General features: G+C 47.8%; 1 protein-coding gene and 1 non-coding gene across 2 annotated transcripts in view; both read right to left on the reverse strand.

Moving 5' to 3' along the window:
* Positions 584-24,830, reverse strand: part of ZZEF1 (zinc finger ZZ-type and EF-hand domain containing 1) — a 94,463-nt gene continuing 70,216 nt past the window's right edge. Inside the window, exons 40-55 of the mRNA XM_013972156.2 lie at positions 24,318-24,595; positions 23,350-23,524; positions 22,709-22,841; positions 20,558-20,757; positions 18,462-18,581; positions 16,605-16,796; positions 15,477-15,577; positions 14,090-14,225; positions 13,613-13,972; positions 12,595-12,738; positions 10,891-11,059; positions 10,630-10,728; positions 10,044-10,209; positions 5,465-5,618; positions 4,854-4,925; positions 584-3,125 (exon numbers count right to left, since the gene is read on the reverse strand). Of these exons, the coding sequence (XP_013827610.2) occupies positions 3,045-3,125; positions 4,854-4,925; positions 5,465-5,618; positions 10,044-10,209; positions 10,630-10,728; positions 10,891-11,059; positions 12,595-12,738; positions 13,613-13,972; positions 14,090-14,225; positions 15,477-15,577; positions 16,605-16,796; positions 18,462-18,581; positions 20,558-20,757; positions 22,709-22,841; positions 23,350-23,524; positions 24,318-24,595 (2,580 nt within the window). The 3' untranslated portion in view covers positions 584-3,044. The remainder of the gene's footprint in view (positions 3,126-4,853; positions 4,926-5,464; positions 5,619-10,043; positions 10,210-10,629; positions 10,729-10,890; positions 11,060-12,594; positions 12,739-13,612; positions 13,973-14,089; positions 14,226-15,476; positions 15,578-16,604; positions 16,797-18,461; positions 18,582-20,557; positions 20,758-22,708; positions 22,842-23,349; positions 23,525-24,317; positions 24,596-24,830) is intronic.
* Positions 19,924-19,996, reverse strand: TRNAK-CUU. Its single transcript has one exon. It is a non-coding gene; the product is annotated as a tRNA-Lys (tRNA).

Consider the following 24,830-nt stretch of genomic DNA (forward strand, 5'->3'; position numbering starts at 1 on the left):
AGGAGGGGGCAGACCAGTGACCTGAAGGAGGAAGAAGCTCGAGACCCCAGGACAGACAGACCTTGGCCTGGTGTGGAGTCAGAAGCAGGTCCAGAATCAGGCAAGGAGGAAGCCAGGCCCCGGAAAGGTAGCAGCCCTGTGATCAGACCACCTCTGCCATCCTCCCCTTGGCCGGCAGCACACACGCCCTGTGAGCTGTTAAGAGGTGAAGGAAGCCCAGGATGGGTTTGGGGTGTGTGTCTGGAGAGGAGGTGACTGGGGTGAGTGTGAGTGTGTGTGTGTGTGTGTGTGTGTGTGTGTATGCACACGTGCTCAAACCTCTGAGTGACTGTGCATAGGAGGGACAGGCCCAGGGAGCAAGGTCTGAGGATAAGATCCCAGAGCACAGACCCAGGGAGGGGCAGGAGGAGCTACTGGAAGAGGGGGTGGGAGCTAAGAAACTTTCTGATTCCTTCCCACCCCAAGGCCTTGGGATTCTAGAATTCCATCAGTACGGACTTGGTAGAAACTCCAAGCATCATATTCATAAGCAAGGCAGAAGGAGGAGAAGAAAGGGAAAAGAAGAAAAGCCCACACACAAGTGTACCTTTTTATATAGAATTTGTACAATATATTTCTCTTCATTTGCATATTTTACCCACAACTTAACATCCTTTTTACAGGCTGAACTTACTCAGCTGATATAATCAAAATTCTTTCTTTCAACCAAATAAGAAAAATTCAAAATCGTAAACCCGTAAGAAAACAAATTAAAAACGATGATGAAAATAAGTCACTCCCTGTAAAGAACAGCGTCTGTCTGTACAATATACATGGTTTGGAACAGATTTCTTTATAGATTAGGCACATGTTTCCACAACATCTTCATTCCTGCCAGTCCCACCTCCCTCCAGGCAGTCCCACCTCCTAAGAAGGATCAGAGGGATGTCAGTCTAGATGGAAATCACTTTCAGAGGCTGAGGGCCCGGCTGGGGACCAGGGGCATGGGCCTGGCTCAGCAGCGCCACCCAGTGGCTGGTAGCAGAGGCGATGGGAGGCAGGGCGCTGGGCTGAGCAGGGCGCTGGCAGGAGAGCAGCAGTTGTGGGTGAAGGGAAAACCAAGGCTTACTCTATGCAAACTGAATACAGAGAGACCAGGGGCGGTGTACAGAGAGAAGCTCTGAGGAGTCTAGCGTTTTATTTACACTTTTATCTCCCTAGTGGGAGGATGGAGGGCAAAGCCAATGGCTCCTGCCATGAGGGGTATGACCCCTGCAGCTGCTGCCAGTCTGGGGGTTTAGGGGGGGCATGGTGAGGGCAAGCAGCGAGTACACCATCTCTGCATCAGTGAGCCCAAGCCTCTGGCAGAGACCTCTCCTCGCAAGCACAATGATTTCTGTGATTTTCCTCGTCACTGGGAGACAACCACCTGGGCTGGGCGATATGGAGCCTGGGGCCTTCTTTGGGGATGCCAGCAGAGCAAAAGGTGAGAATGGGTCTCTACCAAGCCAGCAGCGCTCATCTACTCAGACCCCAACTCCACGGGAGACTGGGCCAGGCCCGGGCTGTGCCCACGTCAGGGCCTTGGGCTTTAGGTTGCTAAGCCTCGGGTCCTGTTCTGTTTCTGTCTTGTGAATTCTCCCTTCCATCACAGCTCCATGTGCTTGGGGCTGGGCTGAGAATCCAATCTAGGGCTGCAGAAGGTTGCAGCACCTCCGCTTCCTGGCCCAGAAGGAAGAAGTGCCCCAGCAATAAGGAGATTCCAGGACCCGCAGCCTTGGGTTCTGCAGAGGGGGGGCTTCCGGGGCTGTGGCATGTGGATCTGCTCAACCCCACCTGGCTGTGATGAGCCTTCTGTGGGTCTGGCCCTGTATGGGGGGCGACATGCTTGGGCCCAGATCCCCGCCCTTAAGTGGCAGCTGGCTCTAAGCTTCTTCAAGTGATGAGTCCCACTGAGGCTTTGTCCATGGCCCACTTGCCAACCCAGCCTCACACTCCAAAGCATGGCTTTGGAAAGAGGACAATCATCAGCACTTCAGGGCAAGACTACCACCACAGAAAGGAAAGTGGAAAACAGCATTCATTGGAACTGATGTAGTTATTGCTAGAGACAGGTGACAGCCAGATAACCATGGAAAGTCCCAGAGGTGGACGTGATGGATTACCACGACCGTGGAGCAGAAATACAACCATGTGGTTTTTTGTTTGTTTGCCTTCTAAAATAAGATCTCCTCTGATAACACTTTTGAGTCTTTGGGTACAGACGCTGGAGAGTATTCTTCAAGATCTGCTCCTTTCACACAAACCAGTGTGTCCCTCTGAATGACCAATCTGCCGGTCTTGCCCCCCGAGGCCTCTCAAGGGAGTCAGTGTGGTTCTCTCTAAAAACATGAGGTGGAAACTGAAATATGTGTTAAAACAACAACTAAAACAACGCGGCTGAGCTGGGAGCCGTGCACAGTGGACGTGCGTGGCGGCCTGCTGGCTGTTCCCAAGGGCACTTGTTCTCACCAAGGAGTTCTCTGGGATGGCCAAGGCTACGCAGAGGCCAGCATGGCAGCAGGTCCTGTATTGAATGGTTGGGACTGGGTGGCGGCCGGGCTCTCACTGGTTTTGGTTTAGACGACCCGGTCTCAAGAAGCAAAAGCGAAAGAAGAGCTCCCGGCCAGGCTGCTGCTGAAGGTCCTGCTGAGAAATGTGAGTCCGGGCAGACTCTGTCATCCCCTGAAGGGCAAGTGCAGGCAGTTCCAGTTCAACGGAGACAGAGCCCTTCCCAGAGAGGCTGCAGCCTCTGAACAACATTCCTAAAGGCCTGCAGCTGGCGCTTTATGAATGACTTTGCATCACTCTGCTTATTCTTACATGCTATGGGACGTGCAGGTGCCTCGCTGTGACACAGGACGTTCTCGGAGACGTGGCTGCTTGGCATTCTAGTCGGGGTGGAAGAGGGGAGCTCAAGGAGAGCCGGGCACCGATGCCATGGGAATCTTCCCGAATGAGTGTAGGCATCTGCTCTAGGATCCTCGTGGACAGATTAGCGAGTTCCATGCACGCCACATCAAGGGCTAACACTCAACGTTCCAGAGGCGGGTGGCCTTGTTCGGGTAGTTGATGGCCAGGCTGATAGCAGCAATGTTCTGCAGAGCCTGTGGAGGGAGAGAGTCATTACCATGGTCAGGAACTCGTCACCTTCTGGTTCATTAAATGCTGATAGAACAAGACTGGCAGCTGAGCACTGGAGGGGTGCAGGGGAGAGGCAGATGCAGGCCAGGTGGTACCCCTCACCCGGGGGGCCACAGTCTAGAGGGAAAGAAGCAGCGATCAAGATACATGGAAACTCCACGGGCAGGCAGAGTCCTCACTGCCCTGAGAGGGGAGCAGGGGCAGCGCTGGGGCTCAGAGGACACCTCGGGGGTGGGGGAGCTGGGAAAGCTCCAGGGAGGGGGACAGCTGCCCAAAAGTGTGGACAGGGAGAAACAGCCAGTGGTGGGGCCCCAGAAGCAGCGCTGGGAGGGCAGCCGCCCTGGAGCCAGGCCAAGGTTGGTCTCCAAGCCAAGGCAGCAGGAAGAGGAGGGCGCGGATGGGGAAGAAGGGGTGGAGGCCAGGAGAAGCAGCAGAGCACTGGTCCACAGTGGACTGGCTGGGGGAAGTTAGGAGAGAATGAGGGTTAGAGACGGAACACCAGGAAAGGCAAGGGGGAGGAGTGCAAGCGATGTTAAGCTTTCGGAGTCACGACTGTCAGACATCAGGACTGTGTGCTGGGACCCCACGGGTTGCAGTGGCAGCAGCGGCAGGCAACTGACGGGAGCTGGGGCAGGGAGAGTCTTCACTTGGCCTACAGGTCTCAAGACAATTCACACAAACCCCTCTGTAGTGGACGAGGGGGTGCCCACTTTTCTAAGCTGCACACTGACCCTTTTGTGTAGGAGGATGAACCTACGGTTTGAGAAAACCTGCCAGAAAGGGAGTGCAGGGCTCTGGCTGGGAGTCCCAGCTGGATGGAGGCCTCCTCGAGACCGCGGGCACACCTCTCCCCTCCTGGAGCCTCAGCATCCCCATCTGTCCACTGTGGATGCAGACGGCATGCTCTACCATATCCAAGGACTCTGAGCCTGAGGGTCTCACCATGGAGTCTGGGGCCTAGGAGCTCCCGAGACCCTTCCAGAGGCTCTGCACTGTGAAAACCCTTCTCACAACAATACCACTGCTTTTCTCACTTTCATACTCTCGCGAGCATCGGCGGCGTGCTCCGCAGGTTACTGTGTGACGTCACAACAACCGGAAGCAGAAGCAGCTCCGCGAAGCCCGCTGTCTCCCATGAAGGCAGACAGGAAAGGGAGCTGCAGAAACGGAACCCAGCGCCGCCCTTCTCAAAAACTGTTTTGTTTTGAAACACAGTCGGTTTTCACAACTGTGGTGCTAAATATAATGAGATGATTATTTTTAAAAATAAATCGACAAATAAGTGTTTAATATTTCAACTTCTAACTTAATGTCTAAATTTATAATATACTCTCTAACAGTATATATCAATCTCTATAATGCACATAAACACAAGCTCTTGGGGATCCTCAGGAATGCAAAAGTGGAAAGGGGCCCTGAGGCCCAACAGCTGTCAGAGGAGTCTAACTCTATGGAAACTTTAGGGATTAGCCAAACTATAAATTTAAGGCACTGGTTGTTTTGGTTTCAAAGACACAAATTCTTGCTGGTGTCTCCTGACCCTAAGGTTTACCATGAACGACACTGATAAATGGGGCTCGCTGCTGTCTGTGACACCGGCAGGAAGTGGCTGACTGGGAACAGAGCTCCGTGTAAACCCGGGGTGGAGCCTGCACCGGGGCGCAGGGAGCGGGGCAGGGAGGAGGCGGTACCTGCGCGGCGCAGCGGAGAAGGTGGTCATCAGTGGTTAAGGCCAGCAGGTAGTCCTGCAGCAGGCCGAGCTCCTGCGGAGACAGCAGGGCGCAGCGGTCAGAGGCCACCTCCCGGGGATGACGCCCACCTCCCAGGGATGACGCCCACCCACGACCCAGGACCACAGGAGCCTTGGTGGGACATGGCTGCTCGCTCTGTGGGGAACTTCACCGCCCACCTTCCTTGGGTGCCTCTGAAGGAGTGGGATGGGCGGAGCCACGTGTCCGGACTCACCCGCAGCCTCCTCACTATAAACCTAGGGGATAGGCTAGCGAGCTCTGAAAGGCCCTTTCAGCTCTCCTGGTCAATGAGTCTATTGTGCTGAGGCGGGGAAGAAAGGAGGAAGAAACAGCCTGTCGGTTTGTTTTCCCAAACTCATTGCTGTCAAGGGCTGTTTCCCTCTTTGGCATCAGGCCTGAGCAAACAGACAATCTCAGGGCGGACCGGCTCCCTGAGGTGGGGCAGAAGGGAACCCGGGGCCCCAGGCCAGGCCCATCTCCCTGCGCAGTTCTGCTGGGACCCCAGTGACACCCCAGGGCTCCTGGTGGGGGGCAGAAGCACAGACCCTCACCTGGGCGCGGTTCTCGGTGACAAAGAAGAGCTCGGTGAGCGCGCGATGCAGGGGCAGTAGGATGCCGGCCTGGGTCACGTCCTCAAACAGGCTGTACTCCATCTGGGTGAAGAGCTGCCACAGGGGCTTCAACAGCGTGAGGTCACAGAGGTCGCTGTGGGAGGAGGGGTGCAGCTTCCTGGGGTCATGCCCGCAGACAGAACTGCAGCTCTGAGGCTCCTTGCCACCCTGACATCTAGTAAAGTCAGGCCAAGCCAGTCCCAATCACCACCCCCCAACACCCCCTAAACAGCCCCAAATAGTTGCCAATGGCAAATAAGAAAAGGGGCAGAATCTCAACTTCAAAGCAGAACTCTGGGGACAAGGAGACCCTCCAGCACATTCACACCAATCAACTTTGTGGATCTTTAAATATGGCTGTTAAGAACTTCCAATGACAGCAGGAAAAAACCTCCAGATAAACATTAAGTAGAAAAGGCCAAGATACGCAACATAAAATTGCAAAAAAATTTTAAAATGCATGTGTAGTATTGTGTGACCGTATTAAAAAAATCATAAATAAACACACCAAAAATCTAATCAGTGGCTGTCCCTGTCAGTTTTCTAGATTTTCTATAACGCTCATCGTTTTAAATAATCAGAAAGGAAAAAAATATCTGATTTAAAAGATAATGGCAACCATTGTTATGATCTTAAGCTCATAAAACAAGAAATATGCCTATAAAGTTGCTCAGGACAGAAATCTTTCTATATAAAGCAGAGTCCTCCTCACTAGACAGAAGCCTCTTGAGATTGCACTGATGTTTTTTACTCAGAGGAAGGTTGTACTTTAACTCCAGTTCAAAGTCCTTCCGAGGAGACACATTATGATTTCTTGGACACCATTTTATACATTTATAATCTACAATGTTGCCTTTTCTTTTTAATATATGATTTTTAAAAGACTCCTGATTATACATTTAAGTGTGATCCTGGAGCGAATCACTTTCTCCCAGAGGAATAAGACTTCATAAAGTAAACCAATAAGAAAACATGGGTTGATTTAAAGAGACGGCGTCATGGTTGAGTTTTCAGGACAGCACTGGAGCAGGAAGGAAAAGGCGCCTGCAAACTCATGCCTGCGGCAGGACTCAGGCCGTCATTCTGTAGCCACCTGGCCCCTCGGGCTGCCTTTCCCCTCTGCCCGCTCCAGTCTCGGCCCCTGGGATCAAGGGGCTGAGGGAGTGTCCTTACGGGGAGGAGGGTTGGCGATGGCCAGCACTGCAGAAATGCACCCATGATGCAGCCGGGAAGGGCCCTCCCGTCTGATGACAGGAGAGATGGGACACATGCTTCATACACATCACACCATACTCAAAAATCAACTCAAAAATGCATTAAAACCTTGGAGGTAAGACCTGAAACTGTAAAACTCCTAGAAGAAATCATAGGCTGTGGGTAAGCTCCTTGACATTGGTTTTGGCAATGATTTTTTTTTTTTGGATTTGACATCAAAATCAAAAATAAACAAGTGGGACTACATCAAACTAAAAGGGCTTCTTCACAGCAAGGAAAACAATCAACAGAGTGAAAAGGCATCCTGTGGGCCAGGAGAAAGTATTTGCAAGTCATATATCTGACAAGAAGTTAATATCCAAAATACACAAGGAACTCATTCAACTCAATAGCAAAAGAGAAAAAAGAAAAAAACAGGCAAAGGACCTAAAGAGACGTCTTTCCAAAGAAAGCATACAGATGGCCAGCAGGAGCATGACAAGGTGCTCGATATCACTAACCATCAGGGAAAATGCAAATCAAAACCACAGTGCGGAGTCACCTCCCCTGTGTTAGGATGGCTTCCATGCAAAACATGAGAGAGAACCAAAGCCAGCGAGGAGACGGAGCAAAAGGAGAGCCCTGTACACTGGTGGTGGGGATGCAAACCGGCACAGTTAGAAAAACAGCATGGAGCTCCCTCAAGAAACTCAAGGACTACCAGATGATCCAGCAATACCACCTCTGAGTATCTCCAAAATAAATGAAATCACTGTCTCAGAGAGATTATCGGTACGCCAGCGTCACTGCAGCATTATTCCTAACAGCCCCATGTCTGGAAATAATGTCTCCTGATGGATGAATGGGTAAAGAAGATGTGGTGTGTATGCACACAATGAAATATAATTGAGCTATGAGAAAGAAGGAAATCCTGTCCTCTCCAGCAACAGAGATGACCCTGGAGGGCGTTACGCCAAGTGAAGTAAGCGAGATAAAGGGAGACAAATACCGCACTGGATCGCTCTTATGTGGAATCCAAAAACAGGCAAACCTGTAGAAACAGAGTTAGAGTGGTGGTTGCCAGGGGCTGGGAACTGTGGGAAACGGGGAAAGGCTGGTAGATGCCGGGAGCCAGTGTGAGGAATCCCGCCCGTGACAAGGTCATGAGGAAGGAAGCTGACATACGCAAGGCGTGCTCAGACTTCAGGAACCCCTCTGGAAATTCCTAAGCATGTACCCCAACAAAAATCTGCCGGCTTTTGTGCTCTGCTTTTCCACTCTTCTGACATTTTCTGGAAAAAGTCAATTCAGGGCTTTAGTCTTCTGCATTTGAAAGAGTGTTTCAATCCAAAAAACCCTCTGATGGCTTTCTAGCCTGCCTGCAGGACTCTGCGAGTGTGATTGTTTGAGGCCTCCTGACCGCAGGAGGCACAGGAAGCTTAAAACATCCTAGGAATGTAGGAGCTTCCAAGGAGTCAAAATCTTTAGAATAGGACTGATTAAAAGTTTCATTTTTTGGGTCAATGCTTGCTGCCAAATTTTCATATCCTTTATTTTTAGATATAGTTGGTATATAGAAAAACAAGTAGTAGACCTGGTATTAGCAACATTAGATCTTTGAGTTAAGTACCTTTGTTATAACCCACTGCACCTTTGTTCTATAGAGATGTAACTTTAATGCTTTAAGGAGATGCAAATTAAAGAAAAACACTTCAGGGGAAACAAAATTAACATTCATTAAGGAAGAGAGCCAAAAAGTGTTAACAAGCCTCTTGGCCAGAAGATAATGTAAATCACCTGAGACCTTTTGTATACAAAATGATGTATAGAAAGAGTCTGGGCTGCGAACGCTACATAATTCTGTGTTACCCATTGATCTCCATATTTTATCAAAAGTATAAAAGGCCTTCTGAACAATAAAGGATGGGGGCCAGTTTCTCGGGCCAGCTTCTCGAACTAGTCTCTCGGCCTGGTTTCTTGGGACTCTGGCTCCCCCCGTGTCTTTCTCTCTTTCTTCTCTCCCTTTTCCTCTCTCTGCTCTTTACTTTAACTTCAGGCTGAATCTCCACCTGGGGCGCGGAGGCTCGCCAGGTCTACTTACTTGCCCCGGCTGTTAAGACCCGCACGAAAGGGAGCTTAAGGCGAGGCACCCTTAGATATTCAAGCGGGCGCCGGTGGCCCAACGTAGATGGTGCAAATTCCTTGTCTGGAATTTTATTGGCCTTCCGCGTAAACTAAGCTATTCAGCCCTCTTCCTCCACTTAATCTTCTTACTACACTATAGTTTCGTAATCTAATCTTATATTAATAAATAAACAAGTCTTTCCACGCCAACGCCTTCCACCCTTCGAATTCCCTGGATCCACTGGGGCTGGACCCCGGCAGGTAGAAACTTTTAGTTGTGAGCCGAATAAAGTCTGGGGATCTATTATACAACCTGGTGACTACAGTTGAGAATAGTGTATAACACCATAACACAGGAGAGAAAGTGGCTGAAAAGCACATTGCAGACAGAGGGTAAAATTTAAGTGTTCTCACATACCACAAAGAAGGTAAACATACGAGGTGATGGGTGTTAGCTAACTTGACTGTGGAAATCCTTTCATAATGTATTGATATATTCTATACTTTTAATACACTACAATTTAATTTATCAATTACACTTCAGTAAAGCTGGGGGGTGGGAGGAAAAACTAAACTCAGTCTAAAATTTACATGGACATACAGGGTCAAGTAGCATCTTCAAGACAATCTTGATGATAAAGAACCAGGTTGAAGGCTTTATACTGCCAAATATGTCAATTTGCTGTAAAACTATAATATATAAGACAGTGTGGTACTGGCACAAAGATAACCAAAAAGACCACTGGAACACAAGCAATCAGGGATGGATCCGTGTATACAAGGACACTTTTCTGTGACAAAGATGGCACTGGAGTGTGCGAGGGGAAAGATGGGCTTTAGAGTCAAATGGAGATCCATAAGAGAAAAAAAAACCAGTAAAAAAATGTGTGTAAGAGAAGCTTAACTCTATCCTTCAAATCATGCACTAAAATTCATTCCATGTGGATTGTTGATCTCAATATAGAAGAAAAAATAATTAAGCTTCACCTTCATGACCCCAAGGTCAAGTGAGGCAAAAATTTCCTAAACAGGACAATGAAAGCTCTGTCATAAAGGAAACAGGTGAACTGGAAGACACTAAAACCAGAAACTTCTTTTCATTAAAGACACCACTAACAGAGTGAATGGCAAGCCTCGAAGTGGGGGAGATATTTGCAATACAAATACCCAGCCAAGGAATCGAAGCCGGAGGGCAGCTTACCTGTGGGTACAGCATCGCACGATCCTTAGGAGCAGGTGGATGGCTTTCAACCGTTGATGACCAGTCTGGCGACAGGCCACACCCACCAGCCATTCCCAAATTTTGGCCAACGGGAGGTGTGGCACAACTCTTTCTTCTGACAGCATCTGCTTCAAGATCTCGAATCCTGGCAACCCCCACAAAACAGATATTTTAAAAAAGACATAAACTGCTCAAGTTTTAATAAATAGGATGAAACCACTATGATCATTTAAATTTTGCCTAAAATTATGCCTTATGGAAAAGCAACATGGGAACATTTTCAGTTCTTCCTTTTTTGCAAAATATCCTGGTGAATTCTAAGAGAACCAGCATCTTTCCTTGGTCCTGACAGGTAGCTCCTCTTTCTGGCCGTAGAGAAGTTACCACCTCCCAATTCTAGTACATTCACAAGTGATGCGTGTGGCGCTTGTGAGAAAAATTCTTTGAAGTCTCACAGAAAGGTATCTGCTTTGATTTTAGCAAAGACCAGTGACTTAACAGTACTGACACCCACAGAGTGTCCTGTGTAGGGAGAGCATGAGAATGGAGGGACCAGTGCACACACCTGTCTGGAATCGCCCCAGGTGTCCGGCCGTCACGGTGAATCTGTAGCCCCACTCGGTGTTGCTCATGTCAGAGGTGAAGCGGTAATACAGAGTGTCTCCTGGGCACACAAGAAGCACAGACAGGTCAGGACACTGCAGACAGGGAAAGGCCCGTGAGGACTTCCCCCTGAACAGATAAAGCCCAGTTCCAAATCCTTCAACAATGTCCCTTCTCAGTACTTAGCATTAAGAGTCTGTATTATCTGGTACTTCTTTACTACCTGGAAGCTCAAAATCTTTCCACTTCTGTTGAGACCCACTGAAATTGTGTCGGTCCTGCTGGAAGTCACTGCTGCTGGACATGGCTAGCTCGTCACAGCCTTCCTCTGTGTTGCACTGAGGGTCGAATTTGATTGAGAGGTAGATGGCACCAGGAATGTGAACTTTGTCCTAGGAGGGGAAACAAGGACAGGCCGTCGTCATTGGTCGCTGGACAGTTCCTGAGGGCTTCCTCATGCCATGTCCTGCAGGCAGAACTGTGCCTGAAGAAGCACTGAGTCAGGTCCTCTGCCTCCAGGAGCTCTCGGCCCGGCTGGGAGGGGAGGATGCACGCGGGCTGCCAACACGGCAGGAAGGACACTGTGCAGCCTGGGCACAGCTCGAAGGAGGGGAGGCAAGGGAGGCAAGGGCAGAAAGATGCCCCAGGGAAGGGATGCCCCGGTTGCTGGGCAGACTGAGGAGGACGGGAGAGGACTGTCAGGGAGGAAGGAATGGAGGCCGCGGCGAGACGTGAGCACGTGGGGCTGTGTTTCAGGCAAAGGAAACAGCACCGGAAAGCCTACTGTGTCTAGGGGACAGCAATGAGCTTGGGGTGTCCGAGGTAATGGGTGAGCTTTGCATGCACACATGCTAAGGAGATGGGGAGGGGTGGCGTGGCCCTGCAGAGGCTGGGAGGAACAGATGGAAAAGGAAGGCCGTGTGTGCTAAAGTGAAGTGCCGAGACTTGTTTGGACAGCAAGGGGCGCCCGGGAAGGCAGTAAGCAGGAGAAAGCCTGGATTAGGTTTGTGCTGTACCAGGATCACTGCCAGCTAGGGTGCGGCAAGGCCAGGACTTCGGCAGGCCAGCACTGGGGGAGGAGACAGGAGCAGCCAGAGGGACCCAGAGAAGGGGAGGGGTTGGGGCGGCGGAGAAGGTAAGGCGATCCCTCTGAGGTAGAATGCAGTGGCTCACTAGGTGTGTTTACAGGGCGGGGGTGGGGGAGGTGAGGGTGAGGACAGAGTCCAGGAACTGGGGGAGAAGAGGCTAAGAAGGTAGAGAGTGAGGAGGTTTATATTCTGTAAAACAAACTCTCAGCTGTCAACAAGCACATTCTAGATGAGTCTCTCTGTCACCCAACTACTCAGAACGACAGCTCCCATATTTTGAAAGGGGCTGAAGAGACACAAGCAGCACCAAGCCTATGAGGACCACTAGGCCACCCCCACTTCTGCCTCCAAAGGGGGCAAAGCCCTACCTCTCTCTGTCCAGGTACAGAGTTAAGGATAAAACAGATGAGGCCTTTCAGTTCTGGGTAATCAAACAAAGGGGAGGGAGTCCCCTAGGTGTGGCTGGGTCATCAGGGGAAGGATAGAGTGAGGATGGAACCCAGACCCACACTCAAAGTCTCTGCCAGAGACACGGAGGTCTCACTCCAACGAGCTCACTGCAGGACAGGTAATCTCTCCTCCAGCGTTGGGGGCTCTCAGGTTTTCTATCACAACAAGGTCAGGAGAAAAGAGGACTTGTTTGTACAGAATCCTGGGATTGGCTTCAGGGAGGTAGATGGCTGCTGAGACTAAGAGAGCACTTTCTAGGCCACGTCTGTCGGGTGGGGGGAAAGAACCGCAGGGGGCAGTGATGAGATTCGTGCCACTCGGCAACCCTTGTGGGTCCTGCCAGTCTCATGCCCTGACACTGGGCGAGGCTGGCTGACCCTGGCTCATACCTCAAAGTTGGTGTTGTTGTTATATGGGTGTTTCGACTCCCGCACTTGCACCTCCATTCCTGGTTCCTCCATGAACTGGCAGGCAGCCAGGGCCATGGTTCCCAGCATGTTCTCCCGGCAGCCCTGAAGCACCTTCTGCAGGATCTGGTGGGAAATAGGCAGAGAACAGGGCAAGATGATGGAGTTCAGCTGGAGACCGTGCCCAGGGCTCCTGAGCTCTGCCCTGGGTCCCCCCGATTCTAGACAGCAGGAGGTAGAAGAGATGCTTCTAGCCCTGTGAAAGTCTGCTAAGCCAGCACCACTTTGAAAGGCTCAGCTGAAGATTTGATTTTACAAACAAAAGATGGTCACCACCTGGAAACTTGAAGTATAAATTAGAGCACTGGACTGAAGAGAATGCAAAGGCTCTGTAAGATCCCATGTCTGTTGCCCAGAAGCTGGGAGCCTGGGCAAGCCTCCTGGGTTTGATTTCTTCACCAATAAAATTCTCCCTGGGTCATGATGTAACACAGGTGTAAGTGCTGGCAGAGTGTCTGACCTGGAGCAGATACACTAGAAATGATGGTTTAAAACAGAAGACATAAACCTTCCTGGAAGGTTTCCTGTATTATGGGAATAGGCTGTCACAGTCGTAACTAACCCTGTCCCCTGGACTTCATGCTGTGTGAGACCCCAGGGGACATGAGAAGAGACAGGCCAGCAAGGAGAGTTGGACTTCGAAGTCTAAAAACAAAAAAGGAGACTGCAAGGGCGAGATTCGTGAGATTGTTATTTCAAATACTCTCCGAGCATCCAGTCTGCCTGGGCCGTGAGTTTGGCTCTAGGCCAAGACTTGGGAGACTTCAACTGTGACCTGAGTCAGCTTTTGTGGGGTTCACACCTATCGAGGGGCTGAACAGCCACACAGATAACCTCACTCCAGGAAGCCTGTTCAAACCCCGCCCCCCCAGGGGTCTTGGGGAGGGGGACAGAGAGGAAGAGGGAGCGGGGTGAGTGCCCAGCCCAGGTGCCTGGTCACCTTCTCCCACTGGTGCTTGTCCTCCAGCTGCATGAACATGTCCAGAATGTAGGTCATGTGGGCTGGGCCGCTCAGCTCCAGGATGTCCTCGCTCACCGGCACGCGCCCAGGCCACTCAGCAAGCAAGGACGCCAGCACATGGCGGGCATACAGGACGGCCGTGGCCTCGTTCACGCGGAAGAGGTAGTCCCGGACGGCCCTCTTGCTCCTGCAGCTGAGCTCCTTGTGCAGCAGGGCGGCGCTCTTGCTGCGCCGCTGCTTGGCGTAGCTCTGCTGCAGCTCGCTTTCTGTGCTGGAGATGAGCTTCTGGGTCACAGGGTTCGACTCGACGGTGGCCTGCTCGCAGCGGACAGGCCTGGACTGCAAGCCCAGAGACCACTGTCACTGGGCCTGGTCATCCCACGACCGGGGTGGGGGGCGGGGGCAAGTAGACACCCTCCTTCCCAGGGGTAGGGGTCGGTGGTGGGGCCCACGTACCAGGCAGGGCAGGATGATCATGTCTGTATCTACAGCCTTGGCACTCTGCTCGTCCAGTCTCAGACTCCGGCTCGGCTGCCAACGCTGAGCCAGGGTCCGGATCCTTTCGTCTGTGGTGAGCTCGTCCCCGTCAAACCTGAAGAGAAGGAAGGAGCACAAAGCTGGGCATCTGTGTTCCAGAGAGGTGAGAGTTTAACCTTCAGTGAAACTTGCAGAAATGCTGATCAGAGTTATTTTCCTGTTACTAAGGAATTAGGTAGTATGGTCCACACTTCTGACACCAGACTCACAGTGCTAATCTACCTGAGCAGGCATGCCCGGACGCCTGCAATGGAGATGGAAACTGTCCTTTAGGATCCATTCTCCCTTTCAGAAACAAAGTCTCCTGAAGTTTTAGCAAGAAACACAATCACCCGGGTGGAGACATGGTTCCCAGTCCTCCCAACAGCTGGATACAGCAATGCAACCGGGGTCATGCCAATGGGAGGCCAGGGAGGTGATGTGTGCCACATTCAGGGCCTGCCCTCAAGCGGCTGGGTTAAGGAGGCGCTCCATTCCCTGCCTTCCCCCTTTCCTCTGGGCTGGAACTAAGAGCGGGTGTGGAGAGCCTGCCCTGATGACACAGAGGAGGACAGTGCCATGGGGACACAGGGTCACCTGCGAAGCAAACTACCCACCCACCCTGGGCTGCTGTCTACCTCTGGACTGTGGTGGGACAGGACAACAAATTTCTGAGCCCTAACTGAGGTAATCCTGCTTCATTTCACAAAGGATTTGACGTTGTAGATAAGAAATACATATGGGAAAGAAGAAATACGAAACAACAAAAGAAAATTAAATTGGAATTGGAACTAAATTAGAATAAGAAGTCAAAACCAGGATGTGGGGGAATGGAAGAGAAGATTAGATGCAGAAACATAAAATTCTCCATAAATTTAAGAGCTAGGCTCAAGAACTAGCTCTGAACTTCCTGGCCAAGATGAAGGGTATATTGTTTTAAGATACCTTTCATTGATATACCTTGAGGAAAAAACAAGAAAGTAATACATACAAGTGAAAAAAAAAAAGAATACTTTGATCAGAATGTACCAGAAGTTCCTATTCTACACTGCTTGCTCCCTGGATTGATACAGGAGAGAAACCTTGGTGTCTGTGTCAATCTCTGCATTCATAACTAGTTTACTTTAAGAGGCAGACTGCAAATATGAAGTTCTTCCTAAAGGAACACACAGTACAACTCAAAGACGAGCCATGCCACGTGGCACTTTATGAAGACCTGAAAACCAGTTCTCCAGCTGCTCCTGGCCTCTCAGATCTTGTCAGCAGGAGGTAGACAGTCCCACCCTCACTTGTTTCCTTGCTCCTTACACTCTGGCTGCATCCTTACCTCTTCTGAACCTCCAGGAAGAAAGAGTCGGTCCTCTTCATCTGCAGTTCGTATATGGCCCGGAGTATGTGCAGGGGGGCATTGAGGGCATCATGAGCCATCTGGAGGCCACGAAGAAGAAGCAGAAGAGAGAAAATTTGAAGTGTTTCAACATATTACTGATAACCTGAACTCAAAAGTGATAAAACAATCATTTTCTACAGTTACTACAAGTTATAATCTAAGAACATCACATCACTTAATTTAACAACATCACACTTCATGCATATAAGATTATAAGCTCCAAAATATGGATTATAAAATCTGCATTACTATTATAAATCCAAAGGAAAATCTCCTAGTTCTGAAGCCCATGTTTTTGGTAGTTTCCTTTTATTTGTGCCATAGTTATCTGTGATTGTGCACTGCATTTGTTAAAGATTATATAGATGAGGGGGTACAGCATGATATTTTAAAAAAGGAAGAACAAAGAAGCAAATAAAGATGATACTTAGAAAAAAGTTATACCAACAAAATGTAATGCTAGTAGTCAATAATTACTCTCCAAATGGTATTTATTCATTGCTAGCTTTCCTGCAGTAGCTGCCTTGCCCTCAAGTATGACAACTGGCACATAAATCTAAGTACTAGACTTTCTTTTGATGTTTTTGAAAAGCTGTATTTGCTTTTCTTACATCCGCCCCATAGTCTCTGTTTACTCTTAACATAGTTAGAGCCTTTGAAGTCCAAGCCTCTGCCCATTTTCACATCATTTTGAGGAAGAGTGGATTATCTAGGGAAAGTAAGGATGCACTTGAGAAATTATGAGGACAGATTGTCACTGGAGGCTTATGGATGGGCCTGACATTACATGCCAAACTTTACATATAAGTATTTGCACACGTAGTTTATGGGAGAAATGATCTAAAGTTTTTGGGTCCACAACTCCCAAACATTAAGAACTACTGTTGAAAGGGCTTTTCCCTCCTTCCAGGTCAGTTCCGTACAATATAGACTGAGTTTCCCAGAAGTGCATTCACAGGACATCGGCCTGAAGCATTTCCATGTGGAGGCTAAAACTCAGTCCAAGCCAAAGAGAATCCATTCCTGAGTCCCTTCTTCCTGCCACACCATGACCTAGGAACATACCAAGAAACATATCCTGGTGGGCTCATCCAGGCTCTCAAGAGGGTCTAGCTTTTTCTGCTCTTGGTCACCAGGGCTGCTGGCCGACCGTTCCACCTCCTCCTCCTGGTCCCCTCGCTCGTCCAGCTCCAGCTCTCCATGCTCAGCCAAAGTGTTGATCTCCTTTTTTGAGGAGTACAGCATGATGGACAAAATCTAGATAGAACAAAAATCAGGCAGGGCAGGAACCTGAGTGTTTAGTGTGTGAGAAGACCTTTAACCCTCAAAGGGTAGAAAATGTTTGACTTGACTCTTTAGGACTTCCTGGTGGTACAGTGGATAGGAATCTGCCTGCCAATGCAGGAGAGAAAGGCTCAATTCCTGGTCCGGGAAGATCCCACATGCTGCAGAGCAACTAAGCCTGTGCACCACCACTACAGAGCCCGTGCACCTCCGGCCCGTGCTCCGCAAAAAGAGAAGCCAGTGCAATGAGAAGCCTGCGCACTCAACACAGAGTAGCCCCCCTCCCACCACAACTAGAAAAGCCCGAACACAGCCACAAAGGCCCTCCACATCCGAAAAAAGTAATTTAAAAAATGTATTAATTAGTGGATATGGAAGCATGTTCAACTGCACTTATAACCAAAGACATGCTAACTAAAACTGCAAGGGACCTTTGCGTTTATTAACTTTGCCACTGACAGCGTAAATTGCTATCATCCTTTTAGAATGCATTTTGGTGAAATGTAAAGACCTATACAAATGTTCATAACCTTTGATTTTGCAACTCATCTTTTAGGAATAATGTAAAATGTGTAAAAAGTTATACTCATGATATAGTCAGTGAAGCATTTACTAACGGCAAAAACTGAAATCCAACTTTATGGATCATATGCAGCCGTTAAAAATGGCGGTTATGAAAACCACCCAACAACTTAGAAAACTGGCCATCACAAGACTTCAATTTATTTCAGTAACGTGCTCCCCTATACAATCCAAATCTATGTATGCAATAGAGATAAAGAAGGAAAAAAATCAGAAAAGGGAAATACATGAAATACTACTAGCAGGTGTGTCGGGGAGGGCGGGAATTTGGAGTTTTTCTTTCTTTTCTACTTTTCAAATTTTCTGCACACAAAAAAATGTAAATTTTTGAATGTAAAAAATTTTAATTACAAATTTTTTCTATTTTAATTTAGAATTTTTTCTATTTTTGCTCTATTTCCTAAACAGCAAGAGCGGAAATGCTCATCAGGTTATCCTTGAATATGTTTCAGCATATTTTCCCAAAACCTAATTAAATCCTCTTGTGACAACTGAGAGCTGTTTCCTGGACTTCAGGCCTCTGTGTGACTGAGAATGGTCAGCTGAGCACCTCCCATGCAGCAGCAGCCTTCCCTGCCCTGAGGCTGGCACTTGGCACAGAAATACCCCAGGGAACCACAGTAATTCCACTAAGAAAAATCTAAGGCTTATGGGGAAAAGCAATAAAATGAGTATTATCAACTGAAGTCCTACATAAAATAAACATAAGTGGAGGACAAATTTAGAAACTGATTTTAGCTCAAAGGAACTTTAAGGGGAAATAATAATTCAAGGGCAGATTTATTACCATGATATAATGGTCAACCGTGTGTTTCCACAAATTACTTCTCTTCCAATATTCTTTGGACAAACATCAAATTCATTTTCCCTGACAGGGGAGGACAGGTGTCATAATCTCGATTTCCAAAAGGGAAGACAAATGTAAGACACTGTTTTAACAACTGCACCGGATGAGAGTGCACAGGGCAGAACCAGCTGTGACTGCCTGGCTGCTCTGACTCCCAGGCCTGTAAATCTGCAGCAGGAAGCGGTAGTGGGAGTCCCCTCGTCCCTTACTTCCAGGTCCCGGAGGAGCCACGTTTTACTGAAGCCAGTCCCTTTGCTGCACTTTTTCACCAGCAGCTTCAGCAAATCCGTCTGTAGGAAGGTAGCGTGCGTCTCTTCAAAACCATGAACCTGCCAAACAGGAAAAGAATGATTCGCAATTGCCTCAGGGTGAAGAGAGTCAAGGGTCACTCAGGGAGAAGCAGGCCCCTATCGGAGCCCAGTCTCAGCTCTTGGCCCAAGCCCACCTTCTGGTGAAGATTCCAGAGTCAGCAGGAAAGATGAAACTCTGAACCTGAGTCGTAACCTAAGTCTGTCCACTTTCTAATTCATTCACTTGACAAGTATTTCTGAAGCCTCGTACATTGTACGTGCTGAGTCCTGTGCTAAGAACAGAGGTTTTATGTCCCTCTCTTGCTCTCTGCCTCCCCAAAGCTTCCCACTGTCCTGCAGACTGAAGTCTGAGTCCCTGTTCACGGCTGACAAGGCCCCTGCAGGCTCCCTGCCTGCCTCTGTGTCTCCTCTCCTCCTTAGCACTGTCCCGAAGCCCTGAAGTGCTCCTTCTGCACCTGGAGTTTGCTCTCTCCCAGCATGCAATACTCTGCCCAGACTCCTTATCTACCACCTCAGATTTCAGCTCTTCAGGAAGGCTCTTTCTGACTCCTGTGGTTTTCCTTGCAGGCTCCTTGGTGTCTCCCTCACAGTTAAGGCTGAAAGCTCCATGACAGCAGGGACCTTCTTTCTAGTTCAGCACTACGTAATCAGTTCCAACTGGCACCTGGTGCTCAACAAATATTTACGGAATCAAGGATCCAAAGGCATAAATGGTCTCTGCCCTCAGGGAGTTTACTTTCCCAAACCTTCTATAATGCAAAACCACTAATACAACAGATTGTGATAAATGCCATGAAGTCAACAAACAGCAGATGTGTGGCCTCAAGCCTAAAACTATAAATTCTCAGGGATGGGCCAGAGCCGAAATGCCACCTAGACCAGCCTCCCTGTGGTGCTTGGGTCCTTTCATGTCCTCCTTGCCAGTGCTGCCCAACTCAGAGAGCTCATAAGCCTTCCAGAGGAAATCCTTCTTCTTTGGCTAGTTCTGTTGGGAAGGTCATCCTAAAAGTGATCCCTTCCTCGCTCCCGATGCCCCTCAAGTAGTAGAAGAATCATGTTCCCCATAAGTCAAGGCTTCCCATCTCCATGTTAGTTACTGCCCAGCTCTTCAACTTGTCTGCCTTCTCTCACCCCAAATGCCAAAGTGAAGTGAAGTCTCTCAGTCGTGTCCAACTCTTTGCGACCCCATGTACTGTAGCCTACCAGGCTTCTCCATCCATGGGATCCTCCAGGCAAGAATACTGGAGTGGGTTGCCATTTCCTTCTCCAGGAGATCCCAACCCAGGGATTGAACCCGGGTCTCCCGCATTGTAGGCAGACGCGTTACCATCTGAGCCACCAGGGAAGTCAAACTAATCATCGCCCAACGTGGGGCTTGAACCCACGACCCTGAGATTAAGAGTCTCGCACTCTACCGACTGAGCTAGCCAGGCTATAGATAAATGCAAGTGAAAGTCCCTCAGTTGTGTCCAGCTCTCTGTGACCCCATGGGCTATCCAGTCCATAGAATTCTCCAAGCCAGAATACTGGAGTGGGTAGCCTTTTCCTTCTCCAGGGGATCTTCCCAACCCAGGGATCGAACCAAGGCCTCTCTCATTGCAGGCGGATTCTTTACTAGCTGAGCTACTGCTTAAAGATCCCATAAGATGTTACTCTCCTTTTTTCTCCCTATAATGAACCAGAGGGAGCTGTGGTTCAGAGGGAAGCGAGAAACTGTTGTCAATTCTTCTTCTCATCTTCCAAGGTTATGTGCCCATAAGGTAGTAGTACCTGGTTCCATGAGGCAGGACTGAAAAATTACAGAGAACCAACTACTGGGAAAATTCTGTTTCTTCCTTAATGATATCCTTGTGCAAGGCCCCAATCATTTCTAAAAATAATCAAGATCCTATGATCCTATTCATTGAAATCGATGATACTTCCTTCTAGTTAATACCCTGCAGGTGTTAGATCACAGCCAGACTGATTAGCAAATGGAAGAAACTCAACATTACCTTTAGCGTTTTATATAATCCTTTGAGGGCCAGGGACAGGACCCAAGTTGCTTCCACTGCCTCGGGACAATGGCTGTCCATGCTGGTTTGCAGAAGGTGACTGGCAATAAAGGCAAAGTGCTGAGAGTATTGGCTTAGCTGGGCCTGGGAGTCACTGCCTTCCTGTCCTCCTCCTTTCTGGACCAGTTGGTAGTCCTTCACTGAAGGATTAAGAGAAAAATCTTAAATGTAGCCAGAGAAAAGAGACACATTTTGTTTATTAATATTTTGGCTATACCGTTTATAGGATCCTAGTTCTCTGACCAGGGATTGAACCCAAGTCCACAGTAGGGAAAGCCCCAAGTCCCAACCACTGGATCGCCAGGGAATTCCCCAAGAGACACATTTTGAAGAGTAACAGAGAATTATGGCTGACTTCACAGCAAAAACTATGAAAGCCAGAAGAAAATGGATCAATATCTTTAAAATATGCTAAGAAAAAACTCTCAGCCCACAATTTTCTACCCAGAAAAATTGTCTCTCAAAGACGAAGTCAAATCACTGATTTAGACTTCCACCTTAAGAAACCAGAAAAAGAAAAAAAGAGCAAATTAAACTCAAAGCAGAAAGAAAGAAAGAAATTAATAATAGAAAGATAGAAATTAATGGAACAGCAATCAGAAATAACAGAGAAACATCAAAGAAACCAAAAGCCAGTCCTTGGAAAATATCAAATAAATTGATAAATCTCTGGCTAGGCAGTCTATGCAATGAAAAAGAAAAGACATGCTATACCCCATGCTAGGTTCAGAGAAACTAAAGATGTACATTTTATAAGACCTAAATTTGTTTCATAAGTGAATGGAGAGATGTACCATGCTCCTGAATCAAAAGACTCAGTATTGTTAAGACATCATTTCTCCCCAAATGAATCTACAGATTCAATGTTATGTCAATCAAAACCCTAGCAAGTTCTTTAATAGAAACTGATAAGCTGATCCCAAAATTTAAACAAAAAGACAAAGGAACTAGACTAGCCAAACAATTCTGAAGAATAACAACAAAGTTGGAGGACCTGATTTCTCTCTCAACACTCAGGAGAAAACTATAACACTCAAGGGCTTTCTTCTGGTGGCTCAGTGGTAAAGAACCCGCCTGCCAATGCAGGAGACTCAGATTTGATCCCTGGGTCAGGAAGATCTCCTGGAGAAGAAAATGACAACCTGCTCTAGTATTCTTGCCTGGGAAATCCTGTGGACAGAAGGAGCCTGGTGGGCTACAGTCCATGGGGGTCACAAAAGAATCAGACTAAACAACAACAGTCAAGACAATATGGCATTCAAGTAAGGAGAAATATACAATATATAGATTAATGGAACATAATAAAATCCATAAATAAACACCAAGATATATGGGTCAATTAATTTTCACAAAGTTACCAAGATGATTCAATGGAGAAAGAATAGTCTGTTCAACAAATGGTCCTAGAACAGTGAGATTCACATGTAAAAAAATAAAATAAACCTTGACTTTTACATCAAACTGTATACAAAAATAGCATAGACAGTGCCTAATACTGAAGCTAAATGATAAAGCAGATTATTTCAAGAGCAGAAGAGGGCTCATAATAATAAGACACTCCAGATCATTTGGGATTTGGCGAATTAAATCAAAAGGGCACTTTATGATATACTTTCACTGTCCTATTGATGAAGTTACTTTACATTCCTGTAGCCACCATATGTTTAAATTACCCACTAGAAAACAAATGATACTGGCAAATGGAAAAAGTAGATATTCAGAATCTAAACATCTGGCCAATCCCGAAACAAAGAGTCATAACAACATAGAAAGAGCCTTTAAAGCGATCCCAACTCAACCACATCATTTCACAGATGAGGAAAAAGAAGTTACATGTCACTTCAGTTGTGTCCAACTCTTTGCAACCCTACATGGACTGTAGCCCACAAGGCTCCTCTGTCCAAGGGTTTCTCCAGGTAAGAATACTGGAGTGGGTTGTCATGCCCTCCTCCAGGAAAAAGAAATTCAGAGAGCTATAATTTGTTTTTTTTTTAATCCATGTGCAGGGGCAAGAACAGAGATATTTTAACTGCTTATAGCGTATACAGAAAATGTGCTCTGATTCTTAGATAAAATAATTACGCTTGGGACCTGTTTTCCTCTTCCGGGTTTTGACATCGACGATCACAGCTCTGTTCTTCTCAGTAAAGTGCTTCAAGATGATCACATTATGTGGTTCATTGGCATTATCCATATACACACAGCGGGTCCCCACACAGAGGACCTAAGCACGACAGAGAAAGAAGAGGAAACTCAGCAGCACATAGAACACAGTCTCTTTTGCTCATGCCGCTGACTTCAGCAGGCAGTCAGGGTCAGGATTCTTCCCTTCTACAAGTCCAGGGTTGGCACAGGCCTGGCACGGAACTGGTTTAAGTGCTTGCTGAATGAAGCCATGTTTTCACAGTCTCCATTGTTCCAACTAGTTGAAAATTAGAAATGAGATCAAGCTGAAGGCCAAAGTGAAGAACAATCATACTTTGAAGTTCTCTGTAACTTATTAATAGGGTATTAGTTACCTATTATTCAAAGCCAACTACCGGCTAATAAAATGAGTCAAATGACTAAACTTAAAATGCAAGTTGAACAAACCATCCCAAAATCTTGAGAATATACCAGTACTGTAAAAGCAAATTATGTAAGGGAAGGAAAAACTCCGCAGGATATATGCTATAGGGACTTTGGTATGTCTGATGAAGACAGGAAGAGACCAGGCCTTCAGAGAGGTGTACCTGGGGGAAGCCAACCAGCACCAGCAGTGTGAAGATGTTGGTGTGCTTCAGCTGGAAAGGCAGCTGCTTGATGCAGTGGTCTGTGAAGGTGGCAACGACGTCTCGCCACAGAGGGGCGCTGTTGAGCGACCGCAGGATCTCCGCCATAGAACACGCCCAGTCCAAGCCCACGCGGCTGGAAGGCAAGAGCGCCCTCAGGTGGTGGTGCACAGGCTCCAAATGCAACGCACCAGCTCACCGCACTCCAAGGCAGACCCATAAACATGCCAACGAGCCATTCACTGATTAGTTTAAAAACTACCACAATGATGCTTTTCAGAAATGATGAGCGGGGGGAAAATAATCAAGATTTGTACTTATATACTCAGTCTATCGTTAAGGTTTTAAAAATCTCTATAAATGGTCACACATGTGCACTTATGCACACTCATATGCATCCACAGAAAAGAAGCTTGGAAGGAAATATATTTTAAAAAGCACCAGGGAGTTCCCTGGTGGCCTAGTGGTTAGAAGTCTGGGCTTTCACTACTGTGGCCTGGGTTCAATCCCTGGTCAGGGAACAGATCTGCAAGGGGTGGTGAGGGGCAGGGCTGGGTAGGGGGAATAAAATAGCACCAGACACACTGACAAGCTGCACGGCATTGCTTTTATAATGAAAACAGATCTATTTTGTTCAGTCTCAAAGCCTGCACCTATTACTCTCAGGAAAAAACAAACCAGAATATATATCACTAGAGAGCTGAATCAGCAGACAGAACTCAGGTGGCAACAGCTGTTCTAACGTGGGTTTTAAGCACAGCTTTAATATCAGTTGATAATGTTGCTAATAAAACTAATTCTAGTCTCACAGAAGAGCCCTAGACAATACAGGGGCAAAGACAGCACCGAAGCACACTGAAATTAATCAACAGCCAGTTCAATGACCCAAAGAAATGAACACCAAGGAGGGATAGAGTGGGGGTGGCTACCTGTCTAGACACACAGCCCCCAGGCTAAAGAGCAGGTGGGTGGTCTTCCAGCCGTCTGGCACGACTGAACTGTCCCCAGCTGCAAACAAGTTGTGTTTGGCTGAGAGGACCTTGGTCACGGCAGCATCTACCTCCGCTGGTAAAAGGCGGATGATTAACTGGCCGAGGAGACCCAGGGTGAGGTGGTAGGTTTCATTCAGGTGGCCTGCGTTTGAGATGACGACCTGGAACATGAGCGGGAGCACGTGCTCCAGGTCTATCAGGGGGACTGTGGGATCCTGTTAAGAGAGGAGAAAAATCTGTTCAATAAGACATCTAGGTAACCACACCAACCAAACACTCCATTGTCTTCATGTATTATTTATAACTGGCCTGGTGCCAGGAGAATTATGCAGTGTCTTTCACAAATGGCTTAGATACAATTGACTGTAAAATAAACATTCTCAGGCATCATCTTACAATCTTACTTCCAATTCATATTCTTATCCCAGGGATATACAGATGACCGCAATT

Source organism: Capra hircus, chromosome 19 (assembly GCF_001704415.2).
Source record: "Capra hircus breed San Clemente chromosome 19, ASM170441v1, whole genome shotgun sequence".
NCBI lineage: Eukaryota > Metazoa > Chordata > Mammalia > Artiodactyla > Bovidae > Capra > Capra hircus.